This window comes from Anas platyrhynchos, chromosome 4 (genome assembly GCF_047663525.1).
Source record: "Anas platyrhynchos isolate ZD024472 breed Pekin duck chromosome 4, IASCAAS_PekinDuck_T2T, whole genome shotgun sequence".
Taxonomy (NCBI): Eukaryota; Metazoa; Chordata; class Aves; order Anseriformes; family Anatidae; genus Anas; species Anas platyrhynchos.
In genome coordinates this window covers 27679295-27702498 of record NC_092590.1, presented here as the reverse complement: position 1 = coordinate 27702498, position 23204 = coordinate 27679295, and the positions used below count along the sequence as shown (strand labels likewise).

Sequence of the window (23204 nt, the reverse complement as noted above, 5' to 3'; positions counted from 1 at the left end):
TTCTATCCCCAATTTCTATTTGGGGCTTCTAGGTAACACTAACATGATTAGTAAATGATAATTAGAAATGTACAGTATTATTATTTATGTTTCTTTTCTACATAAATACAGTATCTTAATACATTTCACGGTGATTCTTCCAGAACAGAACACAAGTACTAATTTTATATTTTCCAGTAGGTATTTATAAGGTTATTTTCCTAAGTTATCAAGTCATACAGTGATTTACTCATTTGGTGACAAATGTGGACACAATATAAAACATCCACTTCAACAGCCTCTTTCATGGCATGTCTTTAAAATACAGTCTCAGTGACACACACTTGTGATGCAATCTTTTAATTGTAGAAATATTTTTCATGTTACACAGCTTCCATAACTGGTAATTTAGATGACTGAAGTTCTTTGACTTAAAAGGACAGTTTTCAAAACGGTTTCAACTCTGTCATCCATTCCACCTTTTCACATAGTTAGAAAGGAAGTTGAAATCACATAGAACTTCTTGCCCCTGTCACATGCACATACTTTTAATATTCTTAGGAGAAATAAATCAATGCATCTCATCCTTGACTTGCTTAGTAGATCACTATGAAATGGGATAACTGTTCCAAAAATTTGGCTAGAAATGTACAGCACAGTAAATATTCTATCATCTACAGCCTAGCTATAATTAACAGCCAGGTAAGGTAGCTTTATGCACATCACTAAAAATTCATTTATAACCAAGAATAGAAAACTCACATCCCTAGTAAAAAGTAAGGGCAGTTGGTAATGAATGAACCAATTTCCATAAAACTGGAAAGCCAAGTACACTGTAAACACTGTCTCTGCTGACTGTATTTATGCTGTTATTATGCTACATAAAGGATATCCTGACCTCTATGAAGGCTGAGAGCTTGAATACAGTCCAGATTCTAATAAATCCATATAAATAAATGCTATCAAGCAGAATCTTTAAGAACTGCTATCATCAAGAATGAAACAGAAATTATATCTTCTTTCCTGACCAAAGTATTTTTCCACCTTCATTTCCAATCTAAAATCCATAGCATAGCCCCGTGTAATAAACTTGACAGTATATTTTGTAGGGAGTCAGAAACACTATACAAAAAGTGGGAAATAACTTCTGGTTGCTTACAAGCTCTGAGTCATAAGCATACATGATATGGAATGAGCACTGCATGAAGAACGTTTTGCATATGCCATACACTCTTTAGAATAAAATACAGCAGAGACTATGTAGGCAGATTAAACAACAGAATATTCATATTCAAGTCTTAATACTAACACTAAGGCACCCCTTCTCCCAAAAGAAAACAAAAAAATGTTCCAAAATCTTGGCTACAGTGGTGCTGCCATTATGATGAAAAACCAAACAACAAACAAAAGAACACAAACCAAACATGCATAGGAAGGTTTTCAGATTGTGTGATTATGCACATCCTTTCAGCTGAATGTGAGCACCTGCTATGAATTATGCAAGCTCATGCACACAACCGATACATTAAATTACAGCAGATATCACAACACCATGCACACAACAATGGCTAACCAGAGAATCCTACCACAAAGTGTGTAGATGCTCTTCCCTACCCCGTGAGCCACCGCTAGCTCTGGAGCTGTTGCTGTGGAGCCTGGTTACCCATTTTCATGACATGGGCGGTGTCCTTTGGAGAATCTTGCTCCTGTGGCTGTAAATATTCCTATTTTTATAGTACTTTGACCAGGTCTGTTATCAAATGTAAAGCAGAGTTTGGCAGGAAATTCCATGACACAATTTGTCATAGTGGAATGTCATATCATATATTCCAGTCACAGTGTCCTTATAATAATAATTCTGCCAATATCACAGTTGTAAACAAGAAAAGCAATGGTATCTGAATTCCCCTGAAACTCAGGCCCTGAATGATTCCTGCCAGGCTATGGTGCTCCACAGGGAGAGAGGAACAGAAGCCCTTAGGAGATATCCTGAAGCTTTAATCTCTCACTAGGCCTGACACAGTCTGTTCATATTGCCACTGTACAATATAACTATAATGAAACCAGAAGGAACGTAGCATAACAAATTTAATATCTAGTTTAGGTATACTATGATATCTCTAATTTGCTCATCTTCATTTCCTTGAAAAATATCAACACCTTTATTCAGTGCATTTTGTGATGGCTCCAACTACTTTAAACCTACCACAATTGCTTTAAATTATGTTGGAACATAACATTATATTAAAAACTTAAAAACAGTATATTTTAAACTGAAATATGAAATGAAAAATTATCCTAAAACAAATTGAAAGGCAAATAAAAATTTGTGTGGGCAAGGCTGTTGCCAATTAAAGCTTCATATATCCTTGAAAACACATTGTGTTTCATTTGCAAAGCTTTACATTTATTACTATATTCATTAAAATCCTGCTGAAAATCAATGCTTATCACCCGAGCAGAAAGATGCTGATAAGACATCTCAGCACTGTGTATCAAAGTTCAAGGCAGAGCTCTATGAGAGAAATTACAGAATACTATAACTTGTGACTAATAAAGGTAGTGTGTTTCTTTATCAAGCAGAATATGAGGTAAAGCATGAATTTAAACAAAATCCCATTATTGTAATGATTCATATGACTGCTTTATTTATGTCACCCTGCGGTCATAAGTTCATGTTTTCTGCATCTTATCAGCCAAGTGAACTATTGGCTCCTGGAAGTATATCTTTTCATTACTCTTAATTCTTTTCCTACTTTGGATTTATTCAATTGCCACTTCCTTGTGTATGTATAAACATATGCAGGAAGTTAATATTCCCTTTTATTCAGTACTGTCTACCAACTCTTCCTAGGAAACATGAAGCAGGAGGAGTCTGGTTCTGTACACAAAAGACTCTCTTTGTCACTTTGGCATTAACTGTGTATTTCCCAAGCAAAAGCTGTCTACTCTCAAGCTCTTTTCTTCTTTGAAAGGTGACAGAGAGAGGGCAGAAACTGACTTTCCCAGCTAGTTACATAAATTAATAAATGGAAACCTTTTAGCTTGACATGGGGTATTTTTTTGAAAATAAATTTATGGCATTACATACTATTAAGAAGATTAGGTTTATGCAGAACAAGTGTCCACAGAAGTCAAACCGATCTGTTGGGTAGTTCAGCAGTAAATCTTTTTCCATAATATTTCAAGATGCATTCCTTGACAGTGAAAGCTTAAAAATGCTGTACAAGAAATTGCAGTTGTCACAGAAGTAATTGCTGTCACTTTACACCTCATCCTGCTTTGCATGAAGTCAACTAAGTGTGATCAAATCCATACTGAGAAGCAGCATTTTAGTTTATGTATGCATGTTAGTACCCTTTTTAAGTTTCGCACTACCTCTTCAGTTAGGATTTCCCCTTGTTCCCATGCCATTACGTGATTATGAGTTTCTGGCATCCATAGGTCAGACTATGGTACAGAGCATTTAAGAGGCAAGCCACATAAATGATGTGCACAGGTACCATACGCAAAAAAGATCAAGAAGGGGCTGTATCTTACTATTAACCAGTCCTATTACAGAACAAATACCTATTAAAACTTTGCTTCTAATATGTCTATAAAACAACAGTCATAATTAAACTGTTTATTACTGTCAGCAACAGTTTACTTACCTCATCAGGGTTGGCATTAAAGGTGAGACTGCCCTCATCTAGCTGCATATACAATTTTCTAAAGGAAAATCCTAGAGGTGGATTCTTATTGTATATAGAACAGTGACCCCAAGTGGATTTGCACAACCTATGAAAACAGAATTAGTCTATTATCAAAATTATTTTCTGTGTTTCATATATTTACAGAATCAATGTAATCAATGCTGCAAAACCAAACACCCAAACAGTAAAAGGTTGATTTTAACACTTATTTCTTAAGCCTTTTGCATGTGTATTGCTCAAGTCTTCAATATGATTTTTTTCTTTTGCAGGTTTTGGTGTATTTGAATGAAATCTCAAAAATGCATCCCAGTAGGTGGCTTCATAATGACATCCACACAGCTGGGACCTCTGGAACTCTAGTATCTGAACAGTGGGTAACAAGTGACAAGTTGTTCTCCTGCAGCAGTATCAGAGATTAAAAAATTGTGTTTATTTTCTTGTGCTCCAGTTTTGCAGTGAGTGAGATGCCACATCTGCATCAAATTATCCAACTCACTACTTTCTACCTGTCCTTTTTCCAGTCTTGACCAGTCTGGGTTATGTGATCCAACCCCACCACTCCATGCACATTTCATCTATACTTTCCATTAGTTCACAGTTTCTTTTCTTTCTATCCCACCCTGACTCTGTATCAGTTTCATCAGTTTCTGTCCCTCATCCCAGTTTCTTTGACGACACCGTCTGAACTTCCCTTGAACTATCACTTACTAGGCACTTCGTTTGTTATATAGATTCCTTATTTCAGTTGTGGTTCTGCTTTAAGGCATCTGTTTTGTAAATAATTGACCACAATAGTCAGAATTCAGCAGGTAACTACTGAGAATGTGAAAGAATGGTTTTCAGATCAGGAACCCGAGTCCCATTTGGACTGAGTTCAGAACTATAACCACAGGACTTGCTGAAGTCTAAACTCAAACATATCCAATACAAATGGAATATTAAAAACTAAGATGTTTGCAGATATTATGTGAACTGAGACTTTTATAAATTTGCTAAATAAGGACAGGTTTTCACCAAACTTTATGCTTGGGAGGAATATTTGTGAAGATTTCACTAAATGTATATATATTTGTCCTGTGAAATACCTCATATATATATAATATACAATATATATATAATGTACAAAATATTTCTGAGGGAAATTCACTTTCTACCTGTATGCTAAGAATATACACTGCATACAATTGTTTAATTAAGAAGCTATAGTATACTTATGCTTTAGTACTGGAAATCTAGTTGTGTTTTATATGGTTTTCATACTAAGGGTCAAAAACAGTACAACCTACTGAAATGTTAAGTGCATAAACTTAGAAGCTTAGCAGGACCTTCACCAGAATTCCTATTTTCTGTCAAGACAACAGTCTCCAACAACAGAACAACTGTGACTAAGAAATAATTGCATTATTCTATTACTGAAGTTCATAAAGTGTAATAGGAAGGGAAACTGCTTCAAATGCAGATGGGCAAATAAATAGATGACGGAAGGAAAAAACATAGAGCACAAAGAAAAGAAAATAAACAGGACCTGGAACAATAATCCATTTATTACATAAATACTACTTACTGTCAGTTAAGGGGTAAAACTATGTTGTGAAAGAAGACACACATTCTGCTGACCATCTACTCTAAGCTAGGTATACTTTCATATGATTCTTCCCTAGTGCTGTAAAACACCAAATATCAAAGATGGTGCTTGTAATTCAATTTTGATCTTATACTATTTTATTTGATAGAATATTCCATTATTTATTTCCTGGACACATAAACAAGCAGAATTACCTCTGCGAATTATATAAATGCATTTCAGCTGTTGTTCAGCTGCAGAAATTACATGATATATTTGCAGAAATGACCTTTTATTTCCCAGTTCCTTCTGTCACTGTCTTCCAAATACAAATGCCTAGGTTGCTCTAAGGTAAGTAAAGTAGATGAGTTCTCATTCCTTTCTCCCTGGAGCTTCAGTTGAATAGATTTGCTTGCTTGAGCTAGATATTTATTTGAAGTTCAGAGAAGTAATAATACAAACAGTTCAGCTGTGTGTTGAGTTAATACAAAAGGGAAGACAAGTCCATTTTTTTCCCCATGATATAATCAAACAACAGGTTTGTAGTAATACACATATATGCTTACACCAAGCACACTTGCATGTACAGTAACATCTACTAATACTTTATAGTAATTACAAATCCAGAATAACATTTTAAAACTGTACTCAAGTTTCTCCTTTTAACTTAGAAAACCTTTGCTAAGGTTTGAACAACACAAAGTGCATTTTGAGACAACATTTAAGTTTAATAATTGTTTTTACTATTTCCAGGTAACAGTTTTTTGTTTGTTTGTTTTGCTTACCCTTGCCAGAGAAGCTCATCATTAGCAAGATCCTGCCAGACGCACGAAGCTAGACAGAGATCAGTTGCATTCAGGTATGACAAAATGGTAAAACTAAGCTCTGGTGGCAGCATTTCCAAGTTAATGAATCCTTCTTGCTCTTTAGATTTTCTTGTCTTTAATAGATGGTAGATATCAATGCCTCCTTGGGCTTGTTTCCGGTGGCTTGTATTGGAAACACTGTTAGTAGCTATCCTCCTGCCATGTTCTCTGGTAAGATAGCCTTGTCCACTGTACCCTTGCTGTTGCAGTTGCTGGTTCCTAGCAACTCTCCAGAGTCCCTGACCCATCTGCGAGCCTGTTGGACATAAAAATACAAGTTAAACATTCTCAGATATTTAAAAATATTTGTAAGACAGAGTCAGGTCAGATTAGAAAATTAAAATTGTAGGTTTGTTCTGAATAACAAAAAGTGACTTTTATCAAAGTTATGCTGACAGTTTATTCTGTCTACAAAGAAGCAACTACATAAATACTGGAAACAAAAATCATAATAGAAACTAGAAGATTTTTTTCCAAATGTTTCCTTGCTTCAAGAGTTACAAAATTAACAAAAAAACTTCTGCAAACAGTATCACAGATTATTTATGTCTGATGCAAGTTAAGAAGACTCAACCAGCAGAGCATTTGTAATTATCTTTTTCATGCTTCCTTTAAATGTAATTAAAAAAGCTTATTTAGAAATACTGAAATGCTATAAAATGTAAGGAAAAATGAAATTGTCCTCAGGATTGGAAAGCACATAAAAATAGGCTGACATTAAGGCAACACTTAACAACTTAGGAATGGCTTTTAGCTACAATATTTCTAACTTACTTCAGTGATTATATATTAAGGATTCACTTTGTTTGTGAGAACTCAAAACCTTTGGTTTATAAAAGATCCACCAGATGGTTGGTAGATAACATAGAAAGGTAAGAAAAAAAAGTAAAGTGAAAAAAGTTTTTGAAAATCCTGAAAACTGTAGGAACCACAGTGACCTACCTAAGCATTTCTTTTCTTTATTTTATTCTTTGTGACAGTGCTTTAAAAAAAAATTAAAAAGAAAAAGATAAATTTAAGGGAACACTGAGGTTGAATTCTGAAATCATTGTGACAGTAAGTTCAGTTACTGTGTTGAACAATTCTCCAAAATGTAAGGCCACTGCTTTGAAAGCCTGGAAGTCTTAATTGGAACACAAGGTGGTGTCTACTCCTCTCTTTGCTGTTCCTCTCTACAGCCTTTTCAATGTCTGCATTACGATCTCATATCCCAAACCCTTGAGAGGTACCCCAGAAGTACTTAGATTGAATGTAAGAGCCAGGATTAAACGTCACCTCACACAAAGAACAAAACCTCACTGGCTTCTGTATTTGCTTATCACAACTTGTACACTGCATCTATTTATTTATTTATTTTTGTCAAACTTGGCTGCAGATTGTAATAAAGACAACAGATCCTCTATGCTATTCAGGTTTGATGATTTCTGAAAGCCACAATTCAAATTTCAGTAATAACCTGCATTTACTAATAGGGAAAATTAAAGGATAATATATCACACTAATTCATTATTGGAATATTGTCTGAATCCCATCACAAGTAGTGCGTATATGGTGATATATCTAATGTTCTGGCTTTTGCTACAATGACAGACCACTCCAAGTAATCACAGTAGGAATCTGCAAGATCCTGATGCTGGCTTTCGAGAAAGAAACCCGTATGGTCTGTTAGGATCTCACATGCATTTGAAGTTATTTATATTCTACTAGCAGAGGGAATTAAGAATGGGACTTTAAAAGTGTTAAAAGTTGGAAATGGATGGAAACTGTTCTACATATGCAGAAAGAAACAGGCCACAGATAAGGTGAGTGATGAAAATGGAGAAATTACAGAAAATATAGAAAAAAAAGAGCATAAACAATGGAAAGCCCTTGGTAATTTGTGCTGATGTTTACAAAATCCAGATGTAAATTAAACACATATTCAAGATAAAGAACTGCCTACACCTTTAATTGCCCAGCTAGATTAAAATAAGAGGTAGCTACTTTTTTTTTCTTAAAGCAATATGATTCCCAGAGCTGCAGTTACTCAGTGCTACCTTTTTCTGTCTTTGAACAGCTAAATCTCTCCAAGGAGAAGGAATGTTAATCCCACAGGAGGATCACCAGTGCTGTTGCAATAAAGTCAAGAGCTATTAAATGAATCAATGTTAGGTGTGCCAGAATTGGCATTTGGGACTACAAGCATAAACCCATCAAGTCTCCTGCCACTCCCAACTCCAGCTGCTGCTTCTACTGCTGGAAAGAGCAGACACGGTATATTTGTGCAGTAAAGAACGAAGCTCAGAACCAGTTTGTTTGGGTAGGCCACACAAGAGCCAGGAGCTAGGAGGAGACTTTTCTAGGGGATGAAAAGTGCAGATAAAATTTCTGAGCAAATACAGCCTTTCAAAAAGGGTTACTATCGGTGAAATAGAGGATTCAATTAAGATGGCATTCCTATTTTGCTAGGCAATGTATATAAGCAAGAAAAAATACAACAGCATTCAAATATTAAACATGACATTTTACATAGTAAGAAATAATAAAACCTACGTGAACTGCGTATGTCAAGTAAAGAGAAAAGAAAGTTCTGCTAGATCTTCTCATTAAGGTAGTTTTTTGTAAGCCAAATTAAGGAATGTATTTTGCTAGTATTTTTGACATCTACTCTGATGTTAGTTTCCATCATTACAGCAAAGCTACATTTCTATATATGTTTGTTAACTGCAAACTGATAAAAGAAGTCTTTCAAAAGCACTAATGATCTGGACATACTTTATGTATGTCCATATAAATAAAAGGCAAAAAAAAGTAGCAACAAGAAATTTTCAAGGCTCTGAGGTACATTAGGGATCATATTGTGGCAAATTGCATAACTGTAATATACCAAAAAGACAAGACAGAAAGAACAGCAGCAGTATATGAAACAGACCGTAGAAAGGCTGCGCCCAGTGAGTTATCAAGCAAACTTTATGGTGCTTGGTAAAGATCTAGCAATTTTATAATAGCTTTCAAACCACTTCAAGGTCAGATTATCTTTCTGTTTCGTATACAGAACCTGTAAAGAATTTGGTCATGGTTGCAGGTGATCAAGATTTCCTACCTAGGAAATTACACATCCAAATTTCAGTTGCTAGCTTACTGTCTTTACTGCAATACCCAGCTAGCAGTTCCTGTTCACAGAATATGCTCTGTTGAGCAATATCGAGCTAACAAGAGCACTAACACTTGCTGCTGGTTTATCACCCTACACAACACTAAGCGTGACACATCACTTACAACACGACCACTTCTAAATTATTTAACACAAAAAAGTGGCTCTGAGACAAAAACAAACAAACAAAACTATCAAGAAACTAGAGCTCTTGTAACGTACTCACATACTTACACAAACGATACCGCTGCAGAAATATTGTAAACAGGCTTCTAATTGATGCTCTAAGTACCAACTGAAGATGTTCAGATGACGGGAAGACACGACCCAAACCACTCAGAAAGGCTGTTGGAAACTGACAGGCTTTAATGTGTGCGCGGCTACCCAGCAGCTGCCATGCTGGATGTCTGTTGGATCGCGTCCCCCTTCCCCTATCAAGCAATGCCTTTGGCTTTGCGGTAATCCTGGATAAACGCTGTGAGAACTGACTCGTAACACAGCAGTGAGTTGACTCCCTGCTATTACATGGCCCTTGGCGCAATGGCGCCCAGAAGTATATTTTCCAATTATTTTGAATGCCCATTTTCAGCCTCCAGGTTCAGTAAGTCGCTCAAATGCGGGCACCAACCCTCCAACTGACATAACTTTACCTAACGATGGAAACCTTTGGATGGCTTGCGCACACGACGTAGGCAGGGAACACAACGTGAAGCTTATTTACAAGGCGCTGGCCGCCGCGGCTGTGCCTGCCCCACGCCTGATTTGGGTGCGCAGCGCACCCCCGAACGGCGCCTCCCTCGCCTCGCCCCCTTACCTGGCTCCCCAAAGCCTGCTCGGAGACCTGAACACCGGGCGCTAAGAGCCGAGCGCTGCCCGGGCTAAACCGGAGGGGCTCGGTGGCCGCCACCCGGCCGGATAACGCCCAGCACAGGGCCGCGCACAGCTGTCCGGGGGCTCCGTGCAGCGCCCACCCAACCCCCGGGCAGGGCGCCCCGCAGCAGCCCCCCGGGCACCCCACGACCCCCCCCCCCCCGGTCCCTTCTACTCTGGGGGAGGCGACGCCCCCGCGCCCCCATTGGCCCTTCCCGTTTGCCCGCCGCTTCCGATTGGCCGCGCCGCCCGTCCGTCTGCCGCCGGCTGCCCCGCCGAGGGCAGCCCTCCGCGGCCCCTTACCTGTGCGGGCTCGGCTCCCAACCGCCGCCGCGACGAGCCCGCTGCCAGCCGGGGCGGGGGCCGCGCCGGGCAGAGCGGGGCTGGGCGGAGGGAGGAGGCGGGGGGAGCCCGGCAGCCCCTCGGGCGCGCAGGGAGGCCGCCGCCGCCGCCGCGTCTCCTGCCGGGCTGGGGCTGTTGTTGCTGGAAGTGGCGTCACGGCGGAGGGACGCGCTGGAAGCGGAAGCGGCCGTTGGGCCGCGCGGCGGCGGGCGCCTGAGGCGGGCGGTGAGTGCCAGGGCCGCGCCGGGGGTTACTGGGCTGAGCACCGTGGGGCACAGTAATAACAATAAAAACAAACGGAGCGTCGTGACTGCAGGCTTGAGCCTTTTTTTTTTATTATTTTTTTTTTTTTTCCATGAAGATAGTGCCAGGCAGTCATCTGCCCGATTCTAGCAGAAAAGCAAATGATAAATTTCTGCTCAAAGGCTTCACAGCTGAAATCATTACTTTTATGTAGGCTTTTGGGGAAATATCATGAAGGATAATGGTAATTATTCTGAAGGATAAACAGCAACTCTCCGTTGCCAGATTTTAGATCTCTCATGGCAGGTTTTTTTTTTTTCAGTCTCCCCGACCTCCACCTGAGAACTTACTAATCAGTACTGCTTGCTTTAAAAGTATACATTTTCTGTACTTTATCCCTTTGAAAAAGCTGTTCTGGGTGTTGGTGATCTCCTGCATTGTTGGTTCTATTTTGTTGTCATTTTTTTCTTCTTGCAGTCCTCCTTGCAGGATAGTTCTGCAGAGAGAGGCACCTCTTTGTAGTTTGTTTTGTGTCATTAGATGAGTCTGTAGTGTGAAGCAAAGCTCATAATAAAAGCAGGTTTTCAGCTTGAGCGTGGCAACGTAGAGGTTGAGCTGGACCTCTTGCTCATAGTTCCAGTTAGCTTAGTCCTATCTTGAAGTATCTGGGCAGCCTGTTGCTACACTTCCCCGTGAACAACTTTAAGCATTCTTAATGGATCATCTAAATAGAGAAGTATTGTCTGATTTGAAACAGCAAAGAAACTTATTCACTCATTTTTAGTTGATTTAGGCAGTCCTAAATTCTTGACATGCATTCAGATCTCTGTTTTTAAAGATCTGATAGTTGATGGGATTAGGCATTGCTACTTGATCCTGATACTGAAGGAATGAGGAAGATGAGTATTATTAGTATTGAGCCATAGCTCTGAGCTGTATTGTAACACTTTGGAAAGGCCTGTAGAAAAGATGAGCAGACACCTGTTAAATTTCAATGATAATTCTATTGCATTTAGTACTTTTAATGTTTTTTTTTTTTTTTTTTTTGTTTTGTTTTGTTTTGTTTTTTAAAGGGGGAGAGTGTACGATATTACATCTATCTCATAATCTGAAAGAAGAATAGAATTTGGAATAATGGCAACAGGAGACCTAAAAGGAAGTCTAAGAAAAATAGAACAAGGACTTCGCTTGTTAAATTATCCAAGAGATGTAGATTATACAATGTAAGTAGCAGTGTGAATGAACTATGCTAATACATGATGACAGCAAGATGCGTAAAGAAAATATGTATAAATACTAGCTTTGCATCCAGTGATGAGTAAGCACAGAGGGTATGTCTATGAAAAGTTGAGGTTTGATAAATAGGGACTTTAACTAGAGGTAGTGCAATTTTGCTCATCTAAGCAATCCTTAGAATAATTCTAACGTCTACCACTATCTTGCTGCTCTTTCTTCTGGTGTTTTTTTTTTTTTTTTCCTGTTCTGTGATTAATCTGTCATCTTCCTTATTTCTTTGTAAGTGCTAGCAAAACTTTCCTCAGGAATTTTCATCATGTAAAAATCACAAACAAGGTGTTCAACGCTGAGCTAGAAATGCTCTTGGGCTTTAGACCTGCCAATGTTAGAATGATATGAGAGGTCACACAAAATCATTGTTTCAAAAGTTTTACACATAATAATAAGGACTGCTGAATGAGATACATGGTAAGTTCCTGTGACTCAAGATAGCTAGAGGAAAAACTTAAGAAGAAACAGTACAACTTGGGTGTGACATGCTGGCAGTATTAAAACACCTTTCAAGTAAAATGTTTGTAATCATGTAATTAAGGGCTTTTGTTATCTCCTGATATGTAAAATACTTTTGTGTCTCAACAGGTTAGTGAAGGGTGATCCAACTTCATTTTTACCTATCATCAGTTATTGTTTTACATCTTTCTCAACTCAAATAGCAGAACTTCTGGTAAAGTGTGATGTGGAGCTTACAGCAAAGAGTGACTTGCGTTTTATTGAAGCTATTTATAAGGTATCTATCTTCATATTCTTTGCAAAAGAGACACAATTTTGCGTATGGCCTCATAAAAACTAAACATCTAGTGAGAGTAAAAGTTTTTGGCAGTGAATAGGAACTGCAGTTCAGTTAAGATTTAAGATGAGTAGTGACTAAATGTAGGGCAAGTTTTTATTTAGATTTTCCTGAAAATAGGAAAGGATATTGTTGTTCAAATTTTAATTTTAGGACAGTCATAGACGCAGTAACATAATTGAGTTTTATTTTAGGTATGAGGAATATGTAAATATTTGTTGCACAATAAGTTACGTAGAGAGAAGTGACCTTAGAAGAAATCATAACCAGCAAAAAAAAAAAAGTAAAAGTCAGTAATTGTAATAACTGTTTCTTTGTTGTGTCTTTATTTTAAAACATCATGCCAAATTAATATTAGAAGTCTAGTTCTTAAGAGTTTATAAATTGTAATCAAATAAAATTCTTTAGGCTGAATCAAAATAATTTTACATATTCTTAAATGTAGACATAAGCATGTTTTATAAATGGAGACTGGATGTATTAACTAGTACTGGCTTATTCATACTAGCATTCCATACGAGGATAGCAGAGAATCCTTTACAAAGTCTCTATGTGAGCCTTAGTTAGGCCTCCGACTCATTTGCTGATATCAGTACAAACTGTTACTGTGCATTCACTGTGGAAAGGCTGTTTTTGTTTAATTTTTTTTATAATTAACATCTATAATAACTTAATGTTTTAGACTGACATAAATTTTGCAAGTGTGATGTGAACAAAATACTTCTGGAAGAGGTGTGTTGAAAATCTAGCCAGAAGAAACAGCTGAGTGTATGTAAACAACCAAATGAAAAAAGGATTCATTCTGAATTGCAGAATGAAAGAAAGATAAGAACCTGAGCAGGCTATTTTTACAATAAATTATATGGTGATTTTTGAAAGCAAACTCTATTTTGTTGCAGCTTCTTCGAGATCAATTTCAATATAAACCAGTTTTAACAAAACAGCAGTTTCTTCAGCTTGGCTTTGCAGAGCGAAAAATACAGATTGTTTGTGACATTATCAACTGCGTGGTGAAAAAGCATAAGGAATTAAGTAACTTGAATAAGGTACTAATCAAATGGTAACTTTATTATGAGGTATGTTTCTTCTGACGTATTGTTGGTGCTGCAGGTAGAAGGTGAAGATCAGTTTATCTGAAGATGAAGCATTACTGGTAGTCAAAGTAGGGGGAAAATTAGTATGAAGTTCCACCTACGATTTTTAGAGTGCTGTTGGGTATACAAAAGATGTGAAACTGACAATGCTTTGTAGTGTATAAACAAAATAGAATTACTAAAACAAAGATTAATCAAATACTTTAACTTTATGGTAGGTAGTGTATCTTCCGTATTTCTCAACATAGTGAATGTTTATGTAACTCAGACTTTACAGGTAGATTTTAAAAACAAAGCAAAATCCTCTGCTATGTTGAAGCTCTGGTAACATTTAATTAAAACATGAACTTGTGTTTGTGTTTTGGTGGTACACATCTTAAGTCCGATTATTAATCATGTTTGATGGACATTGTTAAAGTATTTTTATCATTGTATGTTACATTTAAAGACATCTTGATTAAAAAAAAAATCAGTCTTTGTATTTTACAGGAGTTTGTTTCATATAATTTTATAACATCTTCAGAACTTGTATTTATTTCATTTGTCACTTTAGGGAGCATAATTACATACTTTTTTTGTTCCTGAAGTTGAAGTCTTTCAACTTCTTCAGTCTGGAGAAGAGAAGGCTTTGGAGAGACCTTAGAATAGCCTTCCAGTACCTGGAGGGGACCTACAAGAAAGGAGGAGAGAGGGACTCTTTCACACAGTGTAGTGATAAGACAAGGAGAAATGGTTTTAAACTGAAAGATTAGGATAAAAGATTTAGAATAAAACTAATTACTCTGAGGGTGGTGAGGCAGTAGAACAGGTTGTCTGGAGAAGCTGTGGATGCCCCATACCTGAAAATGTTCAAGGCCAGGTTGGATGGGGCTTTGGGCAGGTTGATGTAGTGGGAGGTGTCCCTGCCTAGGGGATGGAATTGGGTGATATTTAAGGTTCCTTCCATTCCAAACCTTTGTGATTCTATGAACTTTGTTGCAAGTTGTCATTTACACTTGTGACTAACTTTGTTGCAGCCTTGTGTAGGTGTTACCAGTATAATGCATCCATTCTAACATCTATTTTTGTCTGTTACTTTAGTATATAATTTATTTAGACAGTGTTGTATTGAAGAGGTTTAAATGTCTTTGTGTGCTGTGCCTGTTAATGACACACCCTCCACCCCCCTTTTCAATTTGAAGGTTAAATCCCAAATGAGGAAGAAACTCAGACCTTTAAAGTGTGAAATATGGTCAAACTGTGGTACTGTCCCTGCTGGTCCCAATGGCAGTGCTGTGAATTCCAAACAGGTATGAATGTAGTTACATTGTATGTCTAAATGTTAATCTGATTTATAATCTCATCTCCCAGGCTCTTTCTAGAATATGTGCTTTCACTTAACTTCTAATGTTTGATCACACTAGGTATCTTTTTCAAAATTTCTGGTTTTGGCTGAGATAGAGTTAATTTTCTTCACAGTGTCTGGTATGATGTTGTGTTTTGGATTTAGGATGAGAACAATGCTGATAATGCACTGGTGCTTCAGTTGCTGCAGAGCAGTGCTTGCACAGAGCCAAGGACTCTTCAGCACCTCGTGCTGCCCCGCCAATGAGGGGGCTGGGGGCGCACAAGGAACTGGGAGAGGAGGGCAGCTGACCCAAAGTAGTCAAAGGGATGTCCCATACCTCCTGGTATTATGCTGAATGGGGAATACAGGGGAAGTTGGCTGGTGGGGCTGCCACCACTTGGGAAGGAGCTAGGCATTGGTTGACGAGCAGTGAGTAGGTGCATTGTGCATCACTTGTTTTGTACATGTTATTATTTATTATGATTACTGTTTCTTTCTTTTTTGTCCTATTAAACTGTCCTTATCTCAACCCACGAGTTTTACATTACCAATTCTTTTCCCCATCCCACTGGGAGGGAGGGAGTGAATGGCTTTGTGGTGCTTAGCTGCCTGCTGGGTTAAACCACAACAAGCTATTACAGAAAAAATTGTTTCTCTTTTACTGAGCAGCTGATCTCAGTCTCGATACTAACAATCTAGTACTGTTACCTATTAGTTGCATTATACAAAAAAGGAGGAACAGTAATCAAAATGAAGATCCAATTGGGAAAAAACAATATACATCCTTTTTGGAGTTTGAATTGTGTTTGGCTTGACGTGCTGGTTTCAATGTAGGTTTCAAAACACCTTTTACTCTTCAGGTATGTGTGCAAGTATATTGAGAATTCCCTTGAAGAAAAGAATTCCAGCTTCACTAAAACACGTAGTAATCTGCAAGTGTTTAGATAGTGCACAAAGCTCGTAATTATGGATTCTTAATCATTAGGTATTTTGTACTGTGAGAGGTAGAGAGCATAAGACTTGGGAAGAAGGGCAGAATTTGTCTTTCGCTCTCTTGGAGGAAAGTATTCAAAGGTACTGAAACATGTAGCTAATAGGACTACTTCGGCAGTAGCCAAGGAAAAGAGTTCCAAGCTTCCTAGTTCTATTTTTTTTTTCTTTCTGAATGGTATAGAGGTAGTTTTAATGTTAAAACTGTATTGTTTCATGCCTCCGTTCATACTTTGAAATCTAATAACCTGAGAAATCATTAATGATTTTTTTATACAATAAGAAAGGCAATTAATGATTTCAGTACCATTCAAGAAATACCAGGGTATTCAGTAGCTGTGGTAAATGGTGTGAATATTTGTTTTACAATTCTTTCACATGTATGTGATTACTTTTCAAAACTTCAACTGTAATTACTTTCTATGTTTTGCAGCCAGTTGGGAAAAGTTTGTTAGATAAACACCTGGCCTTTTTTTTTTTTGTGATAGATCTTTTTTTTCTGTTACCTGTCTGAGGAATTGCAGTTTCTTGTAATGATCAACACCAATGATTTTTTTTTTACATGCTCAAAAGGTACCTCAAGTAGAACGGCACTCAGGGAGTGAAGTTAGCGATGACCTTCATCCAGCGCCCCTTTGTTCAGCACCGCTTCATCCACCACCCCTTCCAGACGAGGGAGGTAATGAAGAATTGTGCATAGATGATGATGTTGTGGAAGTTAAATGTGAACAAGTAAGATTTTTTTTATTTAAGATGTCCATGTGTATTCTTAATATTTCTTATGGGACTTTTCTAAAGAGGGGAGGCTTTAAAAAAGATAGCTGGATTCTTCTTAAATGTAACTAGTAGATACATAACATGATAGGGGGGATAAAAAAAAGTCAAAGTCTCTTGTCTTTACAAGAGACAATTCTGTTAAATTTCTATAAAAGCTTAGTTCTGTGAATGCTGTTAATGACAATTCTAAAAGATTACTTTCTAAACGTAGCACAATGTGGTTGTTGAACATGAGGAAAATTCCACTTAGCTTATTTGATCAAACTATGAATTATATCTATGTCAAAATCAGAGAATGTGTTCTTATCCGTGTTTTCAGGTCATAGAAGATAATTCTCAGATTGAGTTCCTAAGGACCCAGCTTGCTGATTGCCAGGAGAAGCTTCATAAACTAGATTGGATTGAAGATAGGCTACATGCTGTAGAAGAGCGACTGAAAGGAAAGATTACTATAGACGAGAAGGACTGGAATAATTTGTTGAGCCGAGTTTTGCTCCTTGAAACAGAATTACTGGTGCAGTCCAGAAAGGTATATCAGCTTCCATTTTTCTTCTATAACAAAAAGGCAGATATAACTATCAAAATATTTTTTTTTTAGTGTTATGTAGACGTTACCAGATAACAGAAGTGTTGCCAGACACGGCACTTACAGCCTGTTTATGCTTTTCTCGCCTCCTGATGTATGCCCTTTCCTATTTTTGTAGGGGTGATCTTGTATTCAAGTGCTGTTCATGGAGTTGGTGATCTTTTTTTTCTTTAACTGTGTAGTTCTGTTGCTTTCTCATGCTCTGAAGTAAAGCTCTCCATTGGAAAAGGTTTCCTTTCAGGAACAGCAGGTATAGCTCAGCGTATTTTCATGAGTAATGACCATGTGTGGTTTTTATTTGTTAGTGAACTTTTAGAAGGAAGCTTTTGTAGACTTGTAATTATACTATACTTTGAAAACATACCATTTCTGTAGTGGAGGATTTCATTATGTTAGGGGTACATTTAAGCTTGCTTTTTTTTGGTCCATATCATCAAATTTTATCTCATACTGGACTGCAATTGTTGTTGCAGTAATTTATGACGTAGTGCTTTTTCCACTGATTCAGCTGAATTCATATCTTTTAATTCTCCAGACTGATCTCTAATCATATACATCTGAAAGATTGTCTTCATTCTATATATCTAAAGTTGTCAAAAATAAGTGGTACAATGGAAAATAAAGAGTTAATGGGAAAAGTTAATTCCCTCTTTAGTCCTACTGGTATTTTGAGGCTATCTTGTAAATTTGTAGCCTAACTGGTCTTTCTCCCTTTTGCTCTTCCCTCCCATTTTCTTAAGCCTTACTGAAGATGCTCGTTGTATTTTTAAATGTGAAAAGGTACTGTAACTGTGATGTGGCTGTATTTGACATATATGTCAGAGCAAATCAGGTGTTTTCTTACATTGAGACTGTCTTATTTCTCATGGTATTGAAACACCTTTGTATAAAGACACACATTACATAATTTCATATATGTGCATGTGTTTTGAGCTGCAGTGACCCATAGCATCAATTTTGCCATTGCATGCTTGATTTCAAAATGTATTTGCATGTGTATCCAAAGGATACCAGGAGAATCTTTTCAGAAGTTGAAAACTTACGAAATACAGTTGATCAGTGTTTCATTTTTCTGTAGGTGTAAGAATGTTGAACTTACTTGTAATCAGGACCTCAGAGTGTATATCTGGTCCTGCAGTATGAAAATGTCGCTAATACTTGTATATAGTGTATAAAGACATTTTAATATTTTTTTCCTGTGTTTCTTGAAAGTGTGCTAGTAACAGAAAGTCGTGAAATAGACAAGTGTTCAGACTAAGTGCTGGCATATTTCTGAAGGTTGTAGTTCAGACAGTAATGACTGACATTATCAATTACTTTTTTTGCTTAAGAGTTTCAATGGCTACTTTTGACAGCAGAATGGGAAGTCTTGTGATTCAAATTAGTCTTTTTCCTTAATTTCTGTAAATTTGGTTTATTATTACTCTGGTATCATATGTATTGAAGTAGTTCAGATATCTGGAATACCTGCTATGAAAATCTTTAATACCACTCAAAAATTTCCATGTCTCTACTAGATGTTACTGTAAGAAATTATCTGCAGAAATAATTTTGATTTTGGTTTGTCTGTGGTATTGTCTGTGGTATAAAGAAGCAGTTTTTACATAAAAAAAAAAGTCTTAAACTGTAACTTTTTTTTTTTTTTCAACAGTCTCTTGAAAACTGCCAAGAAATAACCCTTTGGTTCAGAGAGTTGCTTCTGCTTTGTTTTTATGAAATTCCATCCAAGTTGTTCTTCGTAGATACAGAAGCAATTCAGAATTACTGCTTTCTTCTTAGTTTTGCATTTTTCAGGGAATTTCTGGCATCTAGCCAACATAGCAGGACCACTCTAAGATCTGTATTGCACTGCTGCCAAAGTAGCAGCAGCTGTGCATTTAACTCTGGGAAAATCTGAAAGCTGCCAAATCTGTTCAATGAAAGCAATTGGGCAGAAGGAGTCAGTGCAGATAATCTTTTTTTTTTTTTTTTCTCCTCTGCCTTCTCTTAATTGCAGTTGTCTTCAGCTTGTTCCCACACAACACCTACTAATTCTTCCTCATTTACTTGGATATAATTCCCTGTAAACTGATACAGTTAGTCCAGTATATAAAGTGATATATTTTACTGCAGGGTGAGATTTGAAATTATAATAATAGTTACTGGTTTAAAAAAAAGTCTGTTTTTGAGTTTTTTCCTAAACTTTGAAATTAGGAAATTGGACATATTTGTTGTGAGTAGAACATCAGTTTTGATTCCTTGTTTATGAACAACCTTTTCTAAACTAGATTGAGTGGAACTGAGAACCTTTCTAGAAAATAACGGTCTCATTTAGGAGCCTGAAAAACTAGCTTAAACTAGACTTTTGAGTTCTAACCATTTAGCTGAAATGAATTTCAGTTCATCTTTACAGTGATTTCTAGGACTTCAGGAGCTGCATTTCTGATTATCAACTGTAAGTGGAAGGTTTGCTTACTTTAAGCTTCACAGCAGCCACCATCAAGATATAACTGTTAGCACAGGCTAAGTACAGTGTAACTGTTCATATCTGTGTAGTGCCAACATACTTGGATTGGTGTAGCACACGCATGCATATTTGGTACTTACGTATAACTTTGTTCAGTCAAAAGATGTCTTAAACAGGATATAAGGCTAAAATGCAGTAAACTTGTATTTCAGAGAGACTTGTCATCAGAGTTCAGCAATGTATGTCAAGAACGTACTTCTAATACGTTTCCAGATTCTCCTGGTGAGTATTAATTTTTTTTTTTTTAAATTAAGCCATACGCTAAGCACTTCTTGCTGACCTTGGCTAAAACAGTGTTTTTTAACTAGACAGTTGTGATTTAGAGACCTTTTAATTTAAATGCATGCTTCAGATAAGAAATGAATCTGCTAGCAATTTAATGTTTCTAATTTATTCTTTAGAAGCTGTATTTACTCCAATTGTTTTAAACTTATTAATGCAAATACATGGCATATTAATTTAGTTGTAAATAACACTCTACCAAAAGTCTCAAATGCAAATTTAAGGTGCTATAGAGTGAAAGCTGTGAAAAGTAATAATGTTGGCTGCACTTCAAAGCAGTTACAATGTTTTTTTAAAAAAAATATAAATTTTTCAAGTACAAAATAAATTTGCTGCCATGGGTTTATTATATCTAAAATAGTTGTATGCTTTAAGTTCTATTTACTTATAAAGGGGCTCAGGGAAAACTGAAGTTTTTTGTTTATAATCTATGCTGAACGTTCTCTGTAGTTTCATCCCTTTTGAAAAAACAGCTATCCTCACTAGCTTTTGCACTGAGCTTTCTTATCTTGAATACCACAGCAAAACCTTTTTTTCAGTCTCCTGCTAAATTTTGGAATACACAAGAAGTCAATGAAACAGTGTTAAGTGGGAAGAAAACTAAAAATATTCTCTAGTTCCGAAGTAATTCTTATTTATTAATGGTAGCTTCTTAGCCTATATGTTTCCTCACTTTAATTTGGTCCATCTCCTCTATGGTGGCTATTATCCCTATAACCATTAGTTATAGAGTATTGCATTTTGTATTCTCATTTATTAGGCCTTTTTGTCCCCTTCTGGGATACTAGATAGAGACTGGAAAGGAAACTAAGAATTTACTTATATTAATCTGAGTAATTCAGTTTCCTTGGAAATTTGGAAGGCCTCTTTACAGACCTTTTTACGGACTTAAACAAACAAAAACAAACCTTGCCACTTGTTTACTTGCTTTTGTATGTTCAGTGATTTATTATTGACACTTGAGGACGTCATAGTCAGCAAGTAGGTTGATGTCTTTAAAAGGTAACCTTTATGTTTTCAGATTTAGAGAACTAATCTGGATTTTCCAAAATATGATTCAGAAAATTGTAGGTTTAAAGGCTGTGCAGCCAGTCTTGATGCTTATATTGAGGATATGCAGTACTCAGAATGCATTTTTTTGCTTGTAGTGCTCTTCATGAATCGCTACTGTATTGAAGGAACACTTGTTAATTTTAATTGATTAAAATAATACATTTCAAGTACAGAGTAGTGTAGCTGAACATGTTCCAGAGTTTTTATCTGTAGATGGATGTAAGACTAAAAATAAGGACACAAACACTCGTTTTAAGTACTAAATTTAATTTTCCCTGACAATACTATTCTGAATTAAAGAATATCAAAGCCTTCCCAAAGTAGAAGATAGCATGCAGCACCCATTCATCAGAAACAGACCTAAAACTAGTCCAATGGGAGCAGAGCTAGGGAGACAAAAAAACTTATTTTTAGCTAAGTAAGTGATGACTTTATATTTTTGCTGCTTAAAAGACAGGTTACCTTGCAGAAATTAAAAAACATGTTTGAACAGGTGATTCACAATACAAATAATGTGAACATTCTGAAATTACTCTTAATATTCAATCCAGTAATTAAAGTTCATGTGTTGATTTTACTGTAATCAGGATAAAAGGTAGCCTTCCTAGATGATCTTTTTGGAATTGGTCTTGTGTTATACATAATATACTCTACCTACCCTTGTTTTAAGAAATGAAAAAAAAATAGTAGCTTTTTTTTCCCTCTCTAAACAATGCATTCTCTTCTGTTATTACATACTGTAAATCAAGCTATTTGATAGCTGACCTTGCAGTAAGAGAGCAAAAAGGCAAAGGTGACATAAAAATGAGTCTTTCTCAATAGATACAGAAAGGAAGGAGGAGATGCCAGAGAGTCTTCATCAGTCGTCTGGATACAGTTCACTATTATCCACAGACGCATCTCCTAAAGCCATGACCATTAATTCTCATGGTCTGACAGACATTTCAAAGGTAAGTAAAACTGGCAAGTGCTTAGTTGATTTCCTTTGTGGGGTCAAGAGAACAAGTAAGCATTCGTTTTAGTTGTATATACTACAAGTGAAAAACAAGGAAACTATGCAAAACTATGTCTAGGTCTGTCTCATAAAAATCCTTTCAATATGTAAACAGTGCTTAAAGTTACATTTTCTCAATGAATTTTTCAGGTTGAAAGTCCATCTGAAGAATGTTAGCTTTGAAGAGTTCACTAAACTTGTTGCTTTTAAATTGCAGGAGACAACAAGAGAAAGAATGGAAAGGATAAGTAAAATGTAAGTAATAGGAAAGGGCAGCAGGAATTCATTTCCCAGGAGGGAGTTGTACTGGACTGGACTAAGGCTTATGGAGAACGTACATATGTGTTCCAAACCTCAAATGTCTCTACATAAGGTGTGGCATTTCCTTATGACTCCACTGGATAATAAATCCACTTAAAGTTCTGTATTTTTGGGATGAGTCACTGTTTTGGTTTCTAAAAAGTAATAGAAAGCATTGTTACTAGTACTAACTGGAGATTAAAGAGTGTTTAGAGTTTGATTGACAAGGAATAGTATCTTTTGATAGAAGTTTCTGGAATGAGCAACTTTGCCTTTTACTGTATTTTAATAAGCATGTGTGAGTGTGTAAACTTTTTTTTTTTAATTTTCAGAATAGAAGAAACCTCAGAATTGTTGAAAACCTCAAGTAAGGCTTCTGAGAAGACTTGAAAGAACAGGTCTTCAGACCTGGTCTCTGTAGACTTATGGATATCAAAATTAATATGTATGTTTGTACAGCATTAAATTTTTAATATATTGCTGGTGCTTATACTCCTTTCAATAAATATCTTTTAATGCA

General features: G+C 36.6%; 2 protein-coding genes across 6 annotated transcripts in view; one reads left to right on the top strand and one right to left on the bottom strand.

Annotated features, from left to right (window-relative positions):
- FBXO8 (F-box protein 8) overlaps positions 1-10545 on the bottom strand; it is a 19059-nt gene extending 8514 nt beyond the window's left edge. Inside the window, exons 1-3 of one of the 3 annotated variants that reach the window (XM_027456398.3) lie at positions 10411-10545; positions 6024-6360; positions 3633-3759 (exon numbers count right to left, since the gene is read on the bottom strand). In XM_027456398.3, coding sequence (XP_027312199.1) covers positions 3633-3759; positions 6024-6352 — 456 coding nt within the window. In that variant the 5' untranslated portion in view covers positions 6353-6360; positions 10411-10545. Of the gene's footprint in view, positions 1-3632; positions 3760-6023; positions 6361-9471; positions 9581-10051; positions 10268-10410 lie in introns of those variants that run through there. The other 2 variants (XM_005027462.6, XM_005027461.6) reach the window with 2 other exon arrangements.
- Positions 10535-23204, top strand: CEP44 (centrosomal protein 44). 3 transcript variants are annotated; one of them, XM_027456397.3, is made up of 11 exons: positions 10535-10674; positions 11766-11915; positions 12568-12715; positions 13675-13821; positions 15051-15158; positions 16760-16918; positions 17283-17492; positions 20208-20277; positions 22213-22340; positions 22602-22639; positions 23017-23204. In XM_027456397.3, the coding sequence occupies exons 2-11, from the start codon at positions 11827-11829 to the stop codon at positions 23072-23074; spliced, it is 1155 nt and encodes a 384-aa protein (XP_027312198.1). In that variant the 5' UTR covers positions 10535-10674; positions 11766-11826; the 3' UTR covers positions 23075-23204. The 3 variants fall into 3 exon arrangements, with proteins under 3 accessions (XP_027312198.1, XP_071893390.1, XP_005027517.1); XM_005027460.6 differs by having other exon boundaries at positions 10658-10936; XM_072037289.1 differs by lacking the exons at positions 22213-22340; positions 22602-22639; positions 23017-23204 and adding an exon at positions 22140-22162.

Coding starts and splice junctions, on each gene's coding strand:
- CEP44 (XM_027456397.3), top strand. CDS start 11,827: ATGGCAACAGGAGACCTAAAAGGAAGTCTAAGAAAAATAGAACAAGGA. Junction 17,493..20,207: donor TACTGGTGCAGTCCAGAAAG/GTATATCAGCTT, acceptor CTTGTATTTCAG/AGAGACTTGTCATCAGAGTT. Junction 20,278..22,212: donor TACGTTTCCAGATTCTCCTG/GTGAGTATTAAT, acceptor CTTTCTCAATAG/ATACAGAAAGGAAGGAGGAG.